Source organism: Magallana gigas, chromosome 7, assembly GCF_963853765.1.
Source record: "Magallana gigas chromosome 7, xbMagGiga1.1, whole genome shotgun sequence".
NCBI classification, from domain to species: Eukaryota; Metazoa; Mollusca; class Bivalvia; order Ostreida; family Ostreidae; genus Magallana; species Magallana gigas.
Genome location: NC_088859.1, coordinates 47,688,904 through 47,708,812, shown reverse-complemented (window position 1 = coordinate 47,708,812; position 19,909 = coordinate 47,688,904). Strand labels below are relative to the sequence as shown.

The window sequence follows — 19,909 nt, the reverse complement described above, 5'->3', positions numbered from 1 at the left end:
GCCAAATTCAGTGTGATAGTGTGTACGTATTTTTATTTTCATGATTATTATTTATTATTATTATCATCATTTTGTATTGTTTGTAGAATTTTACCCATTCTCTATTCGGGTCCATACTATATGATTCCCATTTTCGACCTCCATTTGAGTCCATATTTTTCTATTTGGATTCCAATACGGTAATTTGGGTAAATTAACAAACCCTCTAAATTGCGGTAAAGCTATCTAGAGAAAAAATAACAGTGTGACAAAGGACAAACAAACGATATATATTGTCATGTTTTCATCCAATTAGCAGATTGTGAATAAATGTATTTTGATAATTGATACAGTACGTAACGTACATTATGCTGCAGCAGGCCTATAATAATCTTACACAACTAGTTTTGCAAATCATGTCAAAAGAGAAAAATGTGCAGCAATGAGGCCAATGTTTGTGATATCCTAGATAAAAAATATTTATGATTAATGTTTTAATAAGTTGATTGTTTGTTGAAACTCCAGGCGAGCATAGTAGCCAATAGACCGATTAACAAATATGGAACTCCTCTCAACAAATGTGGTTCCGTCTCAGTATCTGTGATTGGACAAATTGTCCATTGATCGACCAATCGCTTGCATTGTGTTACACCGTTCCAATGTTTTCTAACTAGAAACATGGCTGGAAATCAAGAAGAAGAACAAAGTTTGAGGGAATGTGAAAATTATGTACAAAAGCACAATATACAGCAATTGTTAAAAGACTGCATAGTACAGCTATGCATGAGTCGACCTGACAACCCGCTGACATTTCTACGCGAACATTTTGAAAGATTGGAAAAGGTAAGAGTTGATGTTTTTGACACAAGTGACCACTCGGCATTGATATGGGGGACAGTGTATCAGCATCGCTAAATGTTTATAATAAATTAAAGGAATTGTCACAAATACAACTTAAGATGGATTCCTGTGGCATTTAAAAGGAGTCTTATTATTTTGACCTTGAAATTATCACCTGTTAATATGTTATCTGTTAATCTATTAATTTGTAGAAGTTATATGAAACTTAAGAATTGAAATTAAAAAAAAATGTAATAAGATGGAAGAAATAAGGACGGACCAGGCTAGGACTCGAACTCGAGCCACCTGAAAGGTGCTCAACCAACTAAGCTATCTGTATTTGAACCGATCTGACTGTAACATTTTTCCCACCTTAAATGATCTTTGCCCTCGAAGATCACCCGGCCCAGGCTATTTCCCCTGACAGGAGTTAACTTATCAGTTCCAGGACGTGGCATGGTACCAAATGTAATGAGATGGGTAAAATAGTGATGGACCAGACAGGGATTTGACCCCGGGTCCCTGAATCTCCAGTAAGGTGCTCTACCAACTGAGTTATCTAGCATTTAAATTGGTCTGACCATCACAGTATTTTTTGTTGGACATGCATACTGGCAGGGTTCCAACACAAAATATCCCTATGTCACCTTGGCCTCTGTCAGCCTGTACCTACCTAATATCAACTCTCCCACCAGAATAAGATATAGTGGGGTCAACTCATCCCAATTACTAAAGCCAACTCGATCACCCCTAATACAGAAAACAATGAAATGATGGAACAAAAAGTGAGAATTGTTTTTACTTTTTTTCATGTTCGATGTTTAAGGACAGACGAGACGTTCCTCAATTTAATATATTTTTCCTTGATATTTTTTTCCTTATTTATTAACATTTAAACCTGTAAATTCCCAAAAATTCAGGGTACATTACTAGACTCGTTTCGGAGCTAGAATATTTCGAATTTTCCTTAAAATAGCATGCAAAATGCATTTGAATGCTTGTAAGTAAAGTCATACTTTACATTTTCAATTGAAATCTTTATATCTAAATAAAAAAGAATCATTTTACATAAAAATATAATCATGAAATTACGAAGTGGAAATCTTTACATTTATATGGAGAAAGGAAAAAATAGAAAAAATGAAAGATAGGTCGCGTCTGACCTTAAAAATCTTATAAACACAACAATTATATTTACATATTACATGATATATATAACAACATAAACACAGCATGTGTACTGAAGTGTTACAGACCAATATTTTGTTAAGTTGTTGCTCTGTTACTTTATTTAAACCATTCTCTCTCAACATGTTCAAAGGTAAAACATTTGTGATTTTTGCCAAGGAATATCAGTAAGAACAGTAAATGTTATCTGGTAATTACTTTATATCAAAACAGGGTTGGGCAAAGTACATGTACCTGTAATTCCTGAAATCCCCTTTTGAATTAAATGCAGTTTCAGTCTATAGAGGGACTGAAAAACAACATGCTAGATGTATGATTTGCCCCACTTTTGTAAATAAACAAGGCAATTTGAATTTCCGTATTTTTCGGGGCATATGTCGATGTGGGGCATAGGCCGGATTGCTAATTTTTAGACAAAATTCAAGAAAATCCTTAAACTAGCCGAACTGGGGGATAAGCCGATTTTCAATCAATGATTACTTTAGTGAAAGTATGACCGCTGATTAAGGAAGTCATCGTATTAAGTATATACTTTCAGAATATCGATGTAGAAAGTCAAAAGAGTAATTAAAGTTATTAAATTTGCTTAACATATATATTTTAAGCAATTTTTAAAAATTAATCTGTGTGTTGTGGCTGTTTGGTCTCTTCCGTATTCGTCGGTGTATCGTTATGTATCGTAATTTTACATAGTGTAAATTTAATTGCAACACCAACCTCCGTGGTTCTGTCTGGTAGAACTAAGTATAATATTTTACCAAACCTTTTATGATTTATTAATACCTTATTGCTAAATCTCATTTAATCAAGTTATACTTTGAAAGCTACTTGTAAATACGGGGTATGGCGTCCATTAGCTCAACACGTGGTTTCATATTCAAATAGAGTTATCCCCTGTATTCGCTATGAATGAGAAAACGAAATACCATTTGAACATAAAATATTTAATTGGTGTTCTTTCCATTAATTAATTAAATAGTGACTTGCCGTTATGCAGAGAAGTTGTAATGTTAAAATCACAGTTAATGCAATGAAGTGTAAAGGTGTACACTAGGCTACGTGCCCTAGGCTGTGTTTTAGTCACAGGATTCACACCTTTGTATATACACATGACACCAGAATACCGTTATTTCATCCAACAGAAAATTAATTATAAAAACACAAAGCATTTGATTTATTTTACACCCAAGACCAGTGATTCCCACGAACGCAGACATGAAGAATTCACAAAAATTCCGTCAATTTACATTCTACCCGGTTTCGTTTTCTTTTTTACTACGCAATAATAGTTTCCAGGGTTTATACACAAACGAGGGAAAAAATTCTTTTGATTGGGATTGTAAAGAAATACCTCGTACAGTACTGTACATTTTATTACTCACGATGTCATCACAAAAATTATCAACGGGACAATTACCGAACAATAGTTCAAACGGATGAAAAAAACCCAACCCTCATAATAAACTGCTACAACAGTACAACGGATAAAAACAGTGGATTTTATATTTTACTGTTAAATTTTTTCAACTTTGAGTCTAATATTAGCCGTTCCCGGGGAATAGGCCGGGGCTCGCTCAACGGAGAAAAAAAATGCCGGCCTATGCCCCGAAAAATACGGTTTTTGTCCTGGAAGAGATCATCGAATCAAAAAAAAGGGCTTGTACATCTTAATATTATAATTGATTTTAAGCTGATGTGCAACTTCAGTGTAAAGGAACTTTTTTACCTTCCCAGACAGCTACCAGGTATCCATTATTTTGCTTATTGATTATCAAGATTGTTTTGATTCAAAAGATGTTAATAAGAGGTATCTCCCCAGTAGTGTATTTTAAATTTACAAACATGCAACTAAAGTTGCACAATTTTGATTGAAAAAATATAGTATTGTGCAGTTAAATTTTGTATTGCAAACTAAGAGTCTGTCACAGTAATTCAGATAAGAAAATATACTATTGTGCAGTTTAATTTTGTAGTGCAAACTAATTAAGAGTCCTTCTTAGAATTTTTTTCTTATAAATTGCTAATTTGTCTACAGGTATGGTTAAAATAAAAGAATTACCAACTGAATTCAAGTCAGCAATTAGTATACCACAAATGTATGCCATAAATTCAAATACTGCTTCATGAAACAGAAGTTTTTACATAGGTAGTTTGTATCAAAATGTTATTTTTTTAATCAACCGTGTCTCAAAAATTTGGAATAATGGCAAGTTAGTGGGGGGGGGGGGGGGTATTTGGGTGATGGAGAGTTGGAATTGGATCATGGGGGAATTTGTATTGAAAATTGGGGAAAGTAGGATGAGGATGAATTTACAAGGTGACTAGTCGTCTGTAATTCACTGGCAGTTCCTGTTATTCAGAGAAGCCTGGGTGCATTGAGATAAATGTTGCATCAGCTATACTTTGGACACCTTACCCAAACTGGATAATATTGTGTAAATGCAAAGGCTGCTCTATCAGGCAAAACTCGGAAAGCAATCCGTCATGCCCTAATTCATATTGTACGTTGCACTTTTACATGTGTATATAGGTAACATGAAAGGAAATGCACTGACATTGGATGAATGAGATTGACAGTAATACACTCTTACTAAAATCTCTATGTAAGGTAATAAGGTAATGAAAATATCATGACGTAAAATTAAGGATTAAATTGAAGTGATGATTAGCGCCTACTTTTTTGTTGTGAATTTAACATGTTTCATCCAAGAAAAATAGACAGTCGATCATTACAGAACATTTGATTGCATGTGTAATGCTCTTAATAATGGTGCATCAGCATGTTTATAAAAACCAGATTCTCAGATTTTTTCAATTCTGAATCTCATAGATATATTTCTTCTGTTCATAGTCAGTGTTGTTATTATGTCTTTAACTTTCTTAATGAAGCATATCTCTTTTATCATAAACCTCTATCTTCAATTTAAATTCAAAGGTTTCCGTAAAATCTTACTTTTTTATGATATATTTAACATGTTTTAGTAATTATAATCTGCAAAACATGTTTTGGAAGATGTACAAATCGGTTCAGGGGAGTAAAAGAAGAAAATATCTTAATTAATACCTATCAAAGAGAAATAAATTTGACAAAACACACTTGAAAAATACCAGTATGTGAACATATTGATAATGCTTTTGTTTCAGTATTGAATTTTTACATATTTTATAGAGGTCTATGTATGATACTGTTCAATTTTGCCTCCCATAAGTCAATATTGTTAATCAAATATGTTTCAGCTATGTTAGATTGATTATTTTGTGGAAGAGGTGACTTTTGTCAATGTAGAGTGCAGCTTTGAACAAGCAAAAAAAATTCTGTCAGTAATGAGTTTTGAATACTGATTACTGATAGATAAATCTCTGATGAAAAAATTATGTTTGCTCTAGTCTGCACATTGTTATTTTTCGTGGAAGAAAACCTTGAAAATAAGGGATCTGTGTAAATTTTGCAAAAATCGTAACATGTTTAATGCATGCACAGAGTAAACTTAAAGTGGATTTAAGGATATTTGGGGAAAGAAAGGGGGGGGGGGCAATTTTAGAATTTAATCAAATATAGTTCTTTGTCTAAACTTTTAAAAGAAGAAAATTACAGAGACCTGGCTTTGCTTGAACAATAATTACTTCCAACAGAAATAATGAAATTTCACATTTAAAGAGAAAAATATTCTTCTTTTCACTTCTTTCCTTCTGTTTTAATTTTAACCACATGTTCTCAGCTGATCTTAGCTGCTGAATGTTATCCATCAAAGAGGTTGTTGTCTGTGAGAGAAATAAGACTATCAGCTTAACCTCTGCCAATATTCCTATGGAAATTTCATATTTATAATGGAGTTGTAATGAGACGGTGGTAGTATCCACTCAGCAGATGTTAATCACTATGTGTTAACTTGGAGAATTTTCCTGGCATGTTTTAGGAGAGCTCTCTCTCGGAAGATCTCCGCACGATGATGGTGGCCGATGTAAGTAGTGTGTTATAACCTGTCAACTTTGTACTCTTTGTGGAGTAAATTCTGGTTTCTAAAAGTTTAACTTTATTTATTGCTGAATGCTTCTGAGACTTAGATATTAATTTATTAACATGAGTGTAAGTAAATGACAGTAGGCGGCAGCTGATAATTAAAGTTTTTCATAATATCATGCTTGAATTGATTTTTAATATTCATGTATATGCAAACTAATATATGATTTAGCTGCTAATTGAGGTAATTATTGTGAGTGAGTGGGAAAAATATTAACATAGAGCTCCATCTTTTATCTGTTGATTATTGCTATCATACAGGTATGAATCATCTTGAAGAAAAGTTCCTTCTGCTTTAGTCCCGAAACTAATCAACCTTAACCTATTATTATTTTTTTTATTTTATTTGTATATGAAATTATAAGTTTTATTGTGGTGAAGAAAGTAGTGTGAAGAAATGTTTGTCCATTATTAAGATCAATCATTTGCACTATAGCTGATTTCTAAATGTGTATAGATAATTTTAAAGAATTATTATAATGTATTGGTAAGCAACACCCCCCTTCCATATTTGTTTATGTTAATACACCCATCATGAATTATTTTCTACACACCAGAGATGCAAAAGTATATAATGAATGAGTTTTTGTAGTTGGTATAATTATCACCTAATTATCACATAATAATGATAGCTATGCTGCTGCAATGGTATCTATCTGTAACACATAATGGACACATCTAAAAGGACTAAGTTGTGCCAAGAAATTAGCCGTATCATTAGCTGAATACTACCAATAGGTCTTCAAGCAGAATGATCGTTCAGTTGTACTTATAACAGAAAATAATGAAGTGGAAAATTACAGAACTCATGAATGTAGGACTTTTAACATACAAAGAATATACATCTAATTATAATTAGACAGTGGTATTTAGAATCAGTTATACAAAATAAAGCCTTTAATTCCTATTAAACTACTTCAGTTAGCAGCCTCAGGCAAAAGAAGTACTGTAGTTGAAAGGTTTAAGTTTCTATAATCTGCCATGTTCAACACGAAAAAAAAATGCTGAATCCTCTTATTGTGCAACAACTGATTAAAAAGTAGGTTTAGACTGAAAATAGGTCAGAATCTCAGCCCATGGCATGGAGCTGAGTCAGGGGTTCCAGGGTGATTTAATTCTGTGAAAATGGTTTTGGTAGGTCTTTATTCTGTATTTGCTATCAGCTGAAAGGAGCAAAAAAGAAACATGCTGTACATGCTCTCGCTTGCTCATTATCCAAACACATCTTCAATACGTTCATATATGTCATTTTTTTCCCTTTTCCATATTTTATGCTGTAAATGAAAAGCCTTCCATGAGAAAGTTATTAGAGTTCTGACAGCAAAGTAGTAATTACTGTGCTTGACAGTTGTAATGTCAATACTCTGTCTACACTAAATGTATATATACATGTGGCTGGCTGATGCCAGAAAGGAAGCAAATGGATTACATCCAGTTGTCTGTCTGTCAAACCATTCCAGAATTTTTGTTCCACGGACAATTTTCTAGTGATTCAAGGGCTTGGATTTTCCCAAGTTATATGTTATGTGATGATGGTAAACATATTGGAGACTTTGCATTTGTGTGTATTTTAGTGAGATTGTTTGAACATGTAATGCAAATTTGAATTTTTTTAACTAGAATTTCTCTTTGTTTAGTTGTCTGGAAATAGTGGTTTTCAATAATGTGAAGTTTAAATTTGCTTCATGAAGGTTTAGTTTTAATTGCATGAATTGAAAGAGGAATAAATTTGTTTCGGTATTTTTGATATACGGGTTGATACACTGCTCCATATGCAGCTGTAACAATGAAGAAGGTAAATATTAAAGGTCACGCATTGGTCAAATGATGGATATTTCTCTTTGACCCAATACAAGAATAAGTCTTCATGGACTTCGTAACCGGTTCCTTTTGTCAAATGCTACAAAAATTGAAAAGAACTATATATGATAAGAGTTAAATTTGGCGCCCATAATTCGCCATTTTTAAGTGTTTCGGGTACAATAAAATGTTAATTAATTTTTTAGAAGAGTTGATATAAAATTTATTTTTCATCTATTTATTTGATTTATTTGCACTCACTGGCAGTATATGACGTCAGAAGTGACGCCATTTCTATAATTCAATCAAAATCAGCCAAAAATTGACATTTTTCTTATCTATTTACGAATGGGAAATATAGAGCGCATGCTTGAACAAGGAAACTTTTTTTTCACTTATTAGTCTTGGCTAGATACATCTCTGATTAAAATATTTTATTTGTTTAAGAATGCACTCTATGTTTTCGGAAGGAAAAACTGCTTGAAAACAAGCTGTACTTTTTACGCTAAAAATGCAAAAAAACGGCGGGAAAAGGTTGTCTTTACAATGTCATATTTCTAAATTGTTGGCACTTGAACCAAAATGAATATTATGTAAACACATCGCATACATATCTGTACTAAGAAAACAAAGAATGATAGTAAAATGATGATGTTCATTTTAGGAGGCCATTTTAGGCCCTTATCATATATATAGTTCTTTCTATTTATTAATGAATTTTGGATTTCTTGGACAGGCCATGTTTGATGCATGCTTGGGTCTGATGTAGATTGAGAAACTGTGCTCTTTCAAGTACCAGCCTCAGTTAACACCCATAAACTCCTTATATGTGGTAATGGTACCTATAAGCTTTAAGTATCTCAATGTGAACTTATATCATACTGAATTTGTCGACCAAGCTACGCTATATGGCTGGTTCCAGGTACTAAGCTAAATACACAATATACATTGACTTACCTCCCTTATATGTCAATATGTGGAAGAGCTATTGGCATACTACAGCAGTTTGACTTATTATACCACTCCAGAGTGACATTAATGAGGGAAAAATAATAAGGAAAATGTCAAATACACTATAGGATTCTGATATTGAAACTTTAATGATAAGCTCTGCAGTTCAGAAACTGGTTGATTTCTTTCAATAATTTAATGAAATGTACCTTGAAACTAGATTTTTTAACAAAATCAGCTGCTGATGGTTTGGTGGTAATTTAATGTGGGATACTATTTACTTGCATCATGTGAAAGTGAATTAAGTTGTTCACTTCAAGAAATAGTGCCTTACTATGCTAAGAGACTTGATTTAAAAAATGTGATGCAAGATGTTCCAAATATCCAAAGGTTATCAAATTGAGATTTTAAGTTAGCTCTAGGAAAGATTTTATTAACAAACAGTTTATTCATTAGAAGTAACACTTTATAGTGCTAGTTTTATAAGACCAGTTTTTAGATTTCAATTTAAAAAAACATGCATAAAAACATAGTATTTCTTGATAGCGAGATAAGCATTTAATATTTTTATTTTAAAAAAATTAACCCATCTTATCAGTGCATGAAAAAAAAATGGTGATGGTTTTCAGGTCATTAGGGTTATTTCAGTATGTGGGAAGGTATTATAAAGCAACGAACAAATATTGAAGTCTTCTTTTCTCATTAATTGGCTACATCTCAATGATGATGCATTTTGTTGAATAAAGTTAATATTGAAGGTGGTTATAATATCTCTATGTTATAATTTAGAAGTCCCGCCTATTCTGTACCATATTCACTATATAACTCTGTATGAGGGATGTAGATTGTGGTATCTCTACTATAGGCATGAACAATGTATCAAATTCTAGGCTTAATGGATCTTTATTCCCCACTGGCATTTTGTATTATATATGTTTTCCGAGACTTGAAACTCAGTAGAGTTAATTAGAGGGAGACATGAACAAGAAACTTAAAGGTACTTATGCACAGAATGTATCTGTGTTACTATATATGCACAGAATGTATCTCTTCAAGTGTGAAATGAATGATGCACAAATTACGGTACCCCCTGGGCTTTCTGTGTTACACATCAGAGTGATGCTCTACTTGACTTTTCGGTTGACATGTAATGGACTCAGGAATGTACCATAAATTACATTTTCATAGTATTCTTCATTAATGTCAGAGGTCATTAAAGTCTGTGACAATTATCTCATTGTTAAGTATGTAAGCCATTGGCATTGTCTTATGCTGATCCTCCCAGATAAGTGACCAATAATTTTGTATGGGACATGCACAAAACGTGGATGTATTTTTAGGGGGAAAAAGTATGCTATGTGATAGTGCTGCAATCATAATTTCTCTTCTTACAATTGCTTTTAAAAATATACAGTATTACTGTTACAGCATAACATTTTTAAAGGACTTGCTCATTGACATTTGATTGAAAAATAAACATTTGATGTTCATCAAATTCCATCTTAATAACAAAGTTAAAGTGCTAGTAACTAATGCAGGGTGGAACGTAATCAGCAGCGTTGCTAAAACTTATTGAAATTTAGAATCAAAACCTTTAAAGTTCATGAGATCTTTAAAATTCATAAAGGTGAAATTTGAATGTAAACATTATCAGAATTAAACTTCTTTTATAAATTATTGAATGGAGATAAGCATTGCTGTCAGACTAAGCTTTAGATAGAGAAATCATCACCACCAGGAAATTTGAGGCCTGAATCAAAGCAGTTAGTTATTACTACACTGTTCTGGGTTATATTGAAATTAAGAGACTTTGAGGCACTGACATCTGTAGCTGCAAAAGCTGCAGTCCTTAGTACTGACAGTAAATTCATTGCCTCCTAATATCCTGGCCATGCAATCAGAATAGTGAAAAATGATGTGAGTCTCTCTGGTCTTCTAATGCTAATGTGTCATCACCAGGCCTGCTAACTCCCCCGATCAGGCCCTCAGAGTACTCTCCATCAGGTCAAAGAAAGTGGACCTGGATCAACCGTGGGAGATTGCTCAGGATATAAACAGCTTACAGGCCCTAGCTGTCTTATTAATAATTCAGACCCTGTTGAATTGGCTCATTTTACCTTGTCACAATTGAATTGTGTAGACCCAACACATTTATCACAAGCAATCATACATGTTTATAGTAAATGGGGATACTAGCAGGACTGTGGAAGGTGAGAGAAAGTGTTTCACAAAGATATGGTGGAATAGTTACTCTAACTACTGTAGCATACCACTTGTCCATCTGAACCACGAACAATTGATTCAGATTTAGCTTGTTCTAAATAGGTACAAATGTTGTGGTGTTACCTGAGGCAATGTGTCAGTGAAAGAGAAATATAAACAGTGATCTCGGAGAGGACAGCAGGTGAAGGTTCGTGGATTCAAGGACTTTCACTGTTCAGCTCATTTTAAATGTGTGATTATTGGGGGAATATTCAGCTTACAAATTAACATTCATGAGCAGTCAGGTCTAGATCTCTTCTGCATCAGTTGAGGAGAATATTATGCAGCAATAATTAACGGACTAATAGTTTACAAATTGAAGATAGGCTCATTTTGCAATAGAGTAATACCAGCATTCTTCATGTTCTTGGCCAAAGAAATTGATTTTTGTGAATTGTGTTAGATCCAGGGATTTATTTGATGTTCTTATATTGACTCGCTTTATCCGAGTGACAGAATCGAGCAATTACAACTAACAACACAATGTTACAGAAACAATTAATTATTATCTAATGTGGAAGCCTGACTTGAATCAAGCCTACCGGTGACATAGCTTGGAGATATAATCGCTGTGCTATTCCCTGCTTTCGGCAGCTCAGAGATTCAGACTACTCGTTGAGCCACAGTAAGAGTGTATGTTGTTTTTGTTCTACACTGACAAGAAGTAAGTTTGATGTGAACACAGAATGTTATCCTATATGATGCTTGTCCAGGGAGGAATTTTGTAGCAGTTGTAGAAAGTGTTCTTTAGGCATTGTCTAATAAACAGTCAGGGAAGCACAGAGACAGCAAATATTGTATTGGAATTTAGAAAGCTTGCTGCTATTAACATATTCCAGATTGTGTTTAACAACGGGATTACATTTAGAGTAAACCAGTTCTCTGTGACATTATGGGAAATAAGTTGAGGAAACTGCTTCCTGGTCGAAGTACAGAAGATGAGTCTGTTACTGGAAAGGAAGGAACTTACACAGAAAAGCATGAAGTGGATACAGCGCAGGAAACAGGAACCAGTCAAACTGAACCTCAAAATGAGAACACCTCGGGTAAAATGTCAAAGAACTCGGATTGTACTGCTGGTGTGAAATCCGAGACCTCGGCATCCCCACCCTCTTCAAATGCGGGGGATGGGGGAGAAGCATCTGAAGATCAACAGGTGAGCGAGGGGGGGGGGGGGGGGGTGTCCATTGAAGACTAGCTATGTCTGCAAGAAAGACTGGTGTAGAGGCTGGTGTATTTTACAAGTAGGACTACCATAGATTATTAAGAGACTGAGTACTTCTACAAGTGGTGTTGGTTTGAAGTTGGGTACAGGTACTTCTACAAGATTGGCTTTGAGGTTGTGTACCTTTACAAGTACAACTGTACATGTAAGATTGGATTAGAGGATTGGTACCGGTACTTAGGTTGGGTTATTTAGAAGGTTATTTAGAGGCTGAGGTTCAGTACTTATACAAGTAAGACTTGCTTAGAGTTAGAGGCAGGGTCTTCTAAAAATTAGACTGGATTGGTACTTCTATAAACCTTCTATAAATCTGTTTGGCTTAGAGGCTTTGTGGTTTAAATGTATAAGAGTATGATTTAATGCATTTTATGTAGACAATAATCTTGGTATGAGAAACAATGATTTTACAAGTGTAAAAATTGTTAAGGTTTACATCCATTCTCCCTGTATGCTGATAGACCCTATGGTATATGTAAGTCTTTTACAAAAAGAATGCATAGGTTTTTATGTTGTAACCACATGCTCCAATTACTCTGGTCTATTGATCAAGTTTCCCTTGTTTCTGAAGGAAGCGAGATTATGTCATTACTATTGATGGCTATCTCTAGTCTGTCAAATAGTCACAGGAGCCTCATCCGTCAAGAATCAGGATCAATTCATATAATATTTAATGCTTACCATAATAGTAATTCAATTCGCTACATTAAAAACTTTGTAATATTTATTATACTGAATTTTCAATCTTATCAACAAACAAAGTATACTCAGGAGAACAGCTAGAAATGCTTCCCTTTTAATATGTCATAATGTGTGCTGTAAACTGCTGTGTGCAGACCTAGTGGTGCACTGCAGAATGTCATGGTTCTGTTTCTCTGTAATGTAAGGGAGAGGAAGCTGGAAAATTAATAGGAATTCATTTCTAAACAAAAAAGAAGGCTTTCTAGTCGTTGGACAGACTATGGGCCAGGCTTTATTTGTTCAAGACTGGATACCTTCCAATATTGTTGATTTTTGCTGTACTCTTTTCATTGGTTTTTTATTTCTGCTTGGATTTGATAAATAAATCCATTTCCCTATAGATTTATAGATTCTCACCATTCCCTTGGATTCAGTTTTATCATCTGCACCTCACACACACACAAGCAGTATCATACACCTACATGCACATAGGAAAACCAACAGTCTAATTCATAGGGTGGGCATACAGAGTTATAAATAACAAACCTGATAGCAATGAATATAATAGCTATTGTTATCTAATATTTATACAAAGGCGGTATTTCTCTATGTGGAAGAAATTTGAGTCTTTTGTAAATTTTAAATAACCTTCATGCGGACATGCTTTTAAATGCAATACATTGATTATACTCCATTAGCAGTGGTCAGCTTTCAGGAGGAGAGTTGTACCTGACTAACCATTACGGTTAGTAATGTACTGGAGTGGAGGCAGGGAAATGATGGATACCTGCTCAGGTGCATTGTATGGCCCTACATCCTGTCCCTGATAAAAAAAAATCCTAGTTTGCATTGATTGCAAATAATCCAATATTGAGCATTATACAGATGTGATATGGAAGCAAATCAGATCTAAAAAAAAATTGTAGACATAACAATTTGTTCAGATAGTGAAGGGGAAGGATTTCTCATGCAACATAAGTACCAGTACATAAATTATGTGGTTGGCATATTAATTGGCATCTAACCAATTTCACCATGAGATAGGAAGGACATATTTTACAACAGTTGCATGTGTGTATGCCATTCTCTCAGTTCTTTCTCATAACATGTTCGTATGAAATTGCCAAGGGAAGATATTTTTTTTAACTTAAAATTGAATTGTAACTATCCAGCATTCCTTTTTCATATATCTTGATTCAGATTGTTGCTGAATAATTTAATTCCTCTTATGAATTTGTTTTTTTTTTAAACTATGAATTATGAATGATACATTCATACAGACAGGACAAACATTACCATTCATTACAATTTTGCTGGCTTTGCCACTCTCTATGGAATAGAGATAGAAGACGGTTCATTGTTGAGATGAAAAGCATCAAAAGAGGCAGTGGGTTTCTTTGCATTTGGTAATAAGAAGAAATACAATGTATTCCAAAGGGCAGAGAATAGTGCATTGTGCACATTAATCAGCCTGGGGATTTATGCAGGGTGCTGTTCATTGTCTGGAGACAAAGTACTGTCCACTCCACTGTATCTTGTAGATCCGGATCTGTGCTGGAAATGTTTATTGTCTGGAGACAAAGTACGGTCCACTCCACTGTATCTTGTAGATCCGGATCGGTGCTTGAACTGTTCATTATCTGGAGGCGAGATACAGTCAATTCCACTGTATCTTGTAGATCTGGATCTGTGCTGAACTGTTCATTGTCTGCAGGTGAGATACTGTCCACTCCACTGTATCTTGTAGATCCGGATCTGTGCTGAACTAATCATTATCTGGAGGCGAGATACTGTCCACTCCACTGTATCTTGTAGATCTGGATCTGTGCTTGAACTGATCATTATCTGGAGGCGAGATACTGTCCACTCCACTGTATCTTGTAGATCCGGATCTGTGCTGAACTAATCATTATCTGGAGGCGAGATACTGTCCACTCCACTGTATCTTGTAGATCCAGATCTGTGCTTGAACTGATCATTATCTGGAGGTGAGATACTGTCCACTCCACTGTATCTTGTAGATCCGGATCTGTGCTTGAACTGTTCATTGTTTGGAGGCGATATATACTGTCCATTCAACTGTATCTCATACAAGCTGGATCAATCCCAGCTCGCAAGTCGGAAAATAGCTCCTCAGAGCTAATGTTCTCAGAAAAGTAACAAAAAGTTGGAAAACAGCTCCTCAGAGCTAATCATCTTGTTTTATAACTTGACTTTAAATAAATATATTATCTTAATATAAAGAACAATCCTCAACACAGACAGTTGACACTTCACAAAGTAACATAGGGGTCCAGGTGCTACAGATGTTGGGAACACTAATTAAAATATGAACTATGAATGTACCAGATTGGTGGAAGATTACACTTGATTGAAGATGATCATGTGAAATCTGTGGCTGTTGATAGTTTAAAAAGACACCCAGTGGTATCAATTTGGTTACTTGCAGTAAAATCTCCCTGCCCTCAAACTCCACTGCAATCAAATTTGTTTACTTGATAAACTTTTCAATTTTGCTGATTTTTAACTACTGGTAAAATAAACTTGAGCAAGATGTTATTGCCCTGCCTCTCCCATTTGGCTCTGATTCATTGTGTTGATGAAATAAAATAGATGTGTCATTATTACTTAAATACCCGAAGAAAAGATTAGCAGTGTAGTTCTTCATAAAACATTCATCTGGGTTTAATATTAATTGTGTTTTGCTGAATTGTTGCTACATATAACAAATGAGTAAATATGTATTACCGGTATAGACAGTAAGTATTAGTTGAGTTATGAAATCAAATGTAATTCTAAATATCATGTCTCATTAAATAAAAACCCATCAGTAGCAGTTTATCACAGTCCTCCACATTTCAGCAAATTGTTGTTACCTTTCTGAGAACAAAATATAATAAATCAGCATTATTTATTATTCTTCAACTCCTTAAAAACATTTTACCATGTAATATTTCTGTTAATACATAACCTGGATCATTTGGCAAAAAATTGTTTTAAAATTTAGTTATGTTTATTGATAGAATAACACAGTACAATGTACATTTAAAAATATTTCTTACTAATAGATTGATGCCTTTAAAATGTTGCATACAGATAAAATAGCACTCTGTAGCATGACATTATCCTGGTAATGTGTGTAAAAGGTAATATGATAGAGCATAAAATAATGGATTCCTCCTTTTTGAGTTAAAAAGGACACCCCAGCTATAATATGATATACATGTACATATGATATTTTGATTACTGATACATAGTTTGATGGAATCAATTCTATTTTTTAATATTACACAACATGATTCGTATGGGGTTTTCTGTAAATTCTTTGTCGGAAAAGTCAGAGAATTCATAAATAAAAATGTGCGTAATTCAAATATGGATTATAAACTACTTGCCAAGCAAAATAACATAATGTTGATTTTAAAATAAATAATAATAAAATCAACTCCCATCAGTTCTTTTATTAAATAAATGAAGTATCATTTCAAAATCAAATCTTCTTAAACCATTATACAGAGGTTGTCTAACACATTATTTTTTACATAAGTCACCATTGTCTAATTATAGCTGTTCATTTATGACGTCACTGAAATGGGCTACGGCTAAGGTAATTCCAGCAATTTTGCAAACAAATGAAAATGTTATTAATTTTCCTTTTTTCTTTGAAAGTATAGAGCACAGGACTGCTCAGGTAAATTTTAACCTATAATTTTGTTCATTTAAACGATAAAATGCTTTCTTTGTGATTCATTCGGGATATGAAGGTAGCGACATTGAAGAAAAAAACATAACCCGCAGTAAATAACCCACGTTAATAACCCGCTAACGCGGGTTATGTAAATTTTTTCTGCAACGATTGCTACCTTCATTACCCGAATGAATCATCAAAGAAAGCATTTTATTGTTTATATTAACATCTTTCTTTTAGCCAATTGATAAATTGATTATGAAAAGTAAGTAAAATTCACTAAATTACTGAATGTATGTAAGTACGTTAACTAAAAGAAACAGCCAAATCGTCTCCTATGAGACTTTGAGTCTGACGTCGTCATGATTATTTCGTGCAGTTCGTGATTTTTCCTAGGTAGTTGTAGGTCTCGACCAATCGATAAACTAGGTGTGTCAAGTTTGGTCCTGTCACTTTCTTGTCAGTTTCAACCGCTGTAGATTTCAACAAATCAATAAACGGGGCTGTAGATTTCAATCTGGCTGTTTCTATAGAGCTATGAATTAACTATATGTTTCTGTAAGAAATAGAGGGAATAATACTTGGTAGATGTAAATATATAATTATACACATCATAATCAAAAAAGGTACTTGAGCAAGCATGCACTTAATGTTTCTCAGTCGAAAAAATTGTTAGAAAACACCCACATTTATCTCAGAAACATTAATTTACCAAAATAAGACAATCTTCGTGACATCATTTATTACATCAAGACATCACTGGGGTGATAATTTTTTACTTAAATAATTTTAATATGATTTTCACTATGTTCAACCGTATTTTAATGCTCTCTATAGAAATTTAATTTTTGGGGTGAGAAATGCATAATACTGCATGTATTCCTTTGTGGAAATGAACAAAGTGCCATATGGGTTTGAATCAGTTCTATATACAAGACTATTAAAGGGTCTAATGTTTGTAAGTCAAGTATCACACTACATTTCATTGGTGGATTAACAAAGGATTAACTTTTAAGCCCTCAGCTGACACTGATGACATCACAGTACAATGTACTGTATGTGTACTAGTGACCAAGATACTACAAAGTAAACTAAGTTACGAGCTCATACACATCAGACATCTCTTCTGTTCCCCATCAGGGCTGCAATTTGTTTTTACAAAGTAGAACAACAGTTTGTTAATCTCATTATTCTGATATGGTTGATCTTGAATATAGAACTATTTGTATCTCTTTCAGACGAAGAAGAATTGAATAAAATGCAAAGGAAGTCACGAAGTCTGCAATTTTTAGATTCATTCTACTCTTTTTGCAGATGTATAACTAATCATGTCCATATTGAAATTGTTTGACTTAGCAGTGGAACTTTCATATCTTAATGACAGAACTTTCCACATGGGTTTCTAATCAAACCATATCTGATATTTCACTTGCTGAAGTGTCTACTGATAGTTGCTCTAGGTCTCCTTTGATATGGAGTGGAAGCTATTCCCAAGTCTGTATTCATGAATCAAGGGGGAAAAAATCACATGATAGAGTGAAAGCAATCATGACAGAATTAATGAATGGAATAGGGCAACACTGGAAACAAATTAGATTGACCAGAGCTCAAGATTCTAAGCTGAACTGTGTGCCAGCATCAACATCTTGTAGGGGATGCTGAGGAAAGACCATCTGTGGTATTTTGTGTGCTAAAAAACATGGATTAGGAATAAAAGAAATACCATATTTTGGAGATTGATTAAATTGCCAGAGAAGATTGGGATACTTGCAAAGTTGGCTTTGGGAGGAATTTATCTGCTTGCTATGAATAACAAAATAGGACCATACTTAAAGATTGGGAAATAAAGCCTTATGCCAGATGTGTTTTCATTTTGGATGAGTACTGTGAGATCAATAGTAGAAGTAGAGCCGAATCTAAGTATGAAAGGTTTTAAAGTGTTAGTTCCAAATCTGTGATGTTTCACAGCAATTTTGGCCTTTTCTAGCAGGCAAATTTAACCAGTTGTGATCTAACAAAGGGAAATATACACATCAGTTGTAGTTTGTGATTGTGAAAACTGTTTGTTTTAGAGATTCACATTTGAAATTATGAGCCAGTTGGAGGTAAGCAACAAGTAGAGAGCATTGACATTGAACAGAAATTATTGAGAGCAGCTTGCAGATGATGTGCAGCAAAAATTAGTCAAATGTTTCAGTCAAAATGCCATAGAAAATACAAAGTTTAACCCAATGTTTCATCTGATGTTTGCATTATCTGATAAATTTTCATCTGACAAATGGACTTTCAGATCAAAGAGATTAAACCCACTGTATTTTGATCTTTAAAACTGTTCCATTCAGCATAAAACGGTTCAGTAAGAAAAGTTGAAATGAAAAAAAAGAAATAGAAAATGTGACATTTGATGATTATTTACTTTGAGTCTTATCAAACTTTTGAAATAATATTGTTTTTAAGATTGAATGACATTTAAATGGATTGTGCATTTGTATTTGGTTGAGTACAAGTTCTGCTACAGAATGATTATTTGTCTTAAAATAAGGGAAGCAACAACATCCAACGCATCATAACAAAACATTGTGTTATTAGCGAAATGAATTTTATTGTTAAGTCCTCCAGTTTGATACAAAGTAAAACTTTATTATAACTTCAATGCAGTTCAAAGAAAATGATTCTTACAAAGAGTGTGTTAACTGAGATATTTAATGTTGCGAAATATATAAATATTTGCTGTGAAAACGAATGTGAGGGTGTTCCGAGAGACGATGATCGTAAGGGTGTTCACAGATAATACTTGTGAGGGTGTTCACAAATAATACTTGTGAGGGTGTTCACAGATAATACTTGTTAGGGTGTTCACAGATAATACTTGTGAAATGTGTAAAATGGGACTTAATAATGCCGATGAGAATGTTCACTGGGATAATTCATGTGAGGGGGTTCTGATAAATAATGCTTATCAATGGACACCGAGGATATGCATATGAAAGTGTTCACTCGGATAAAGCTTGGAAAGGGGTTCAGTAAGATAAAGCTTCTATGACCATTCACTGAGTTAATGCTATTTAGGATGTTCAGTGAAGTTATACGTATTGAAACATTCAAAGAGATATTGTCTTTTGCTTGTTAGGATGTTCAGTGAAGTAATGCTTATTGAAACATTCAATGAGATATTGTCTTTTGCTTGTTAGGATGTTCAGTGAAGTAATGCTTATTGAAATATTCAATGAGATATTGTCTTTTGCTTGTTACGATGGTCCTTTAAACAATAGGTGTG

General features: G+C 33.8%; 1 protein-coding gene across 6 annotated transcripts in view; it reads left to right on the top strand.

The window, feature by feature from the left end:
- The first annotated feature begins 620 nt into the window (after positions 1-620).
- LOC105330415 (cAMP-dependent protein kinase regulatory subunit) overlaps positions 621-19,909 on the top strand; it is a 32,865-nt gene continuing 13,576 nt past the window's right edge. For 2 of the 6 annotated variants that reach the window (XM_011432075.4, XM_011432074.4), the window contains exon 1: positions 10,822-12,197. In XM_011432075.4, the coding sequence (XP_011430377.3) occupies positions 11,934-12,197 (264 nt within the window). In that variant the 5' untranslated portion in view covers positions 10,822-11,933. Of the gene's footprint in view, positions 823-5,924; positions 5,970-7,138; positions 7,163-10,821; positions 12,198-18,260; positions 18,738-19,909 lie in introns of those variants that run through there. The other 4 variants (XM_034455233.2, XM_034455235.2, XM_011432079.4 and 1 more) reach the window with 4 other exon arrangements.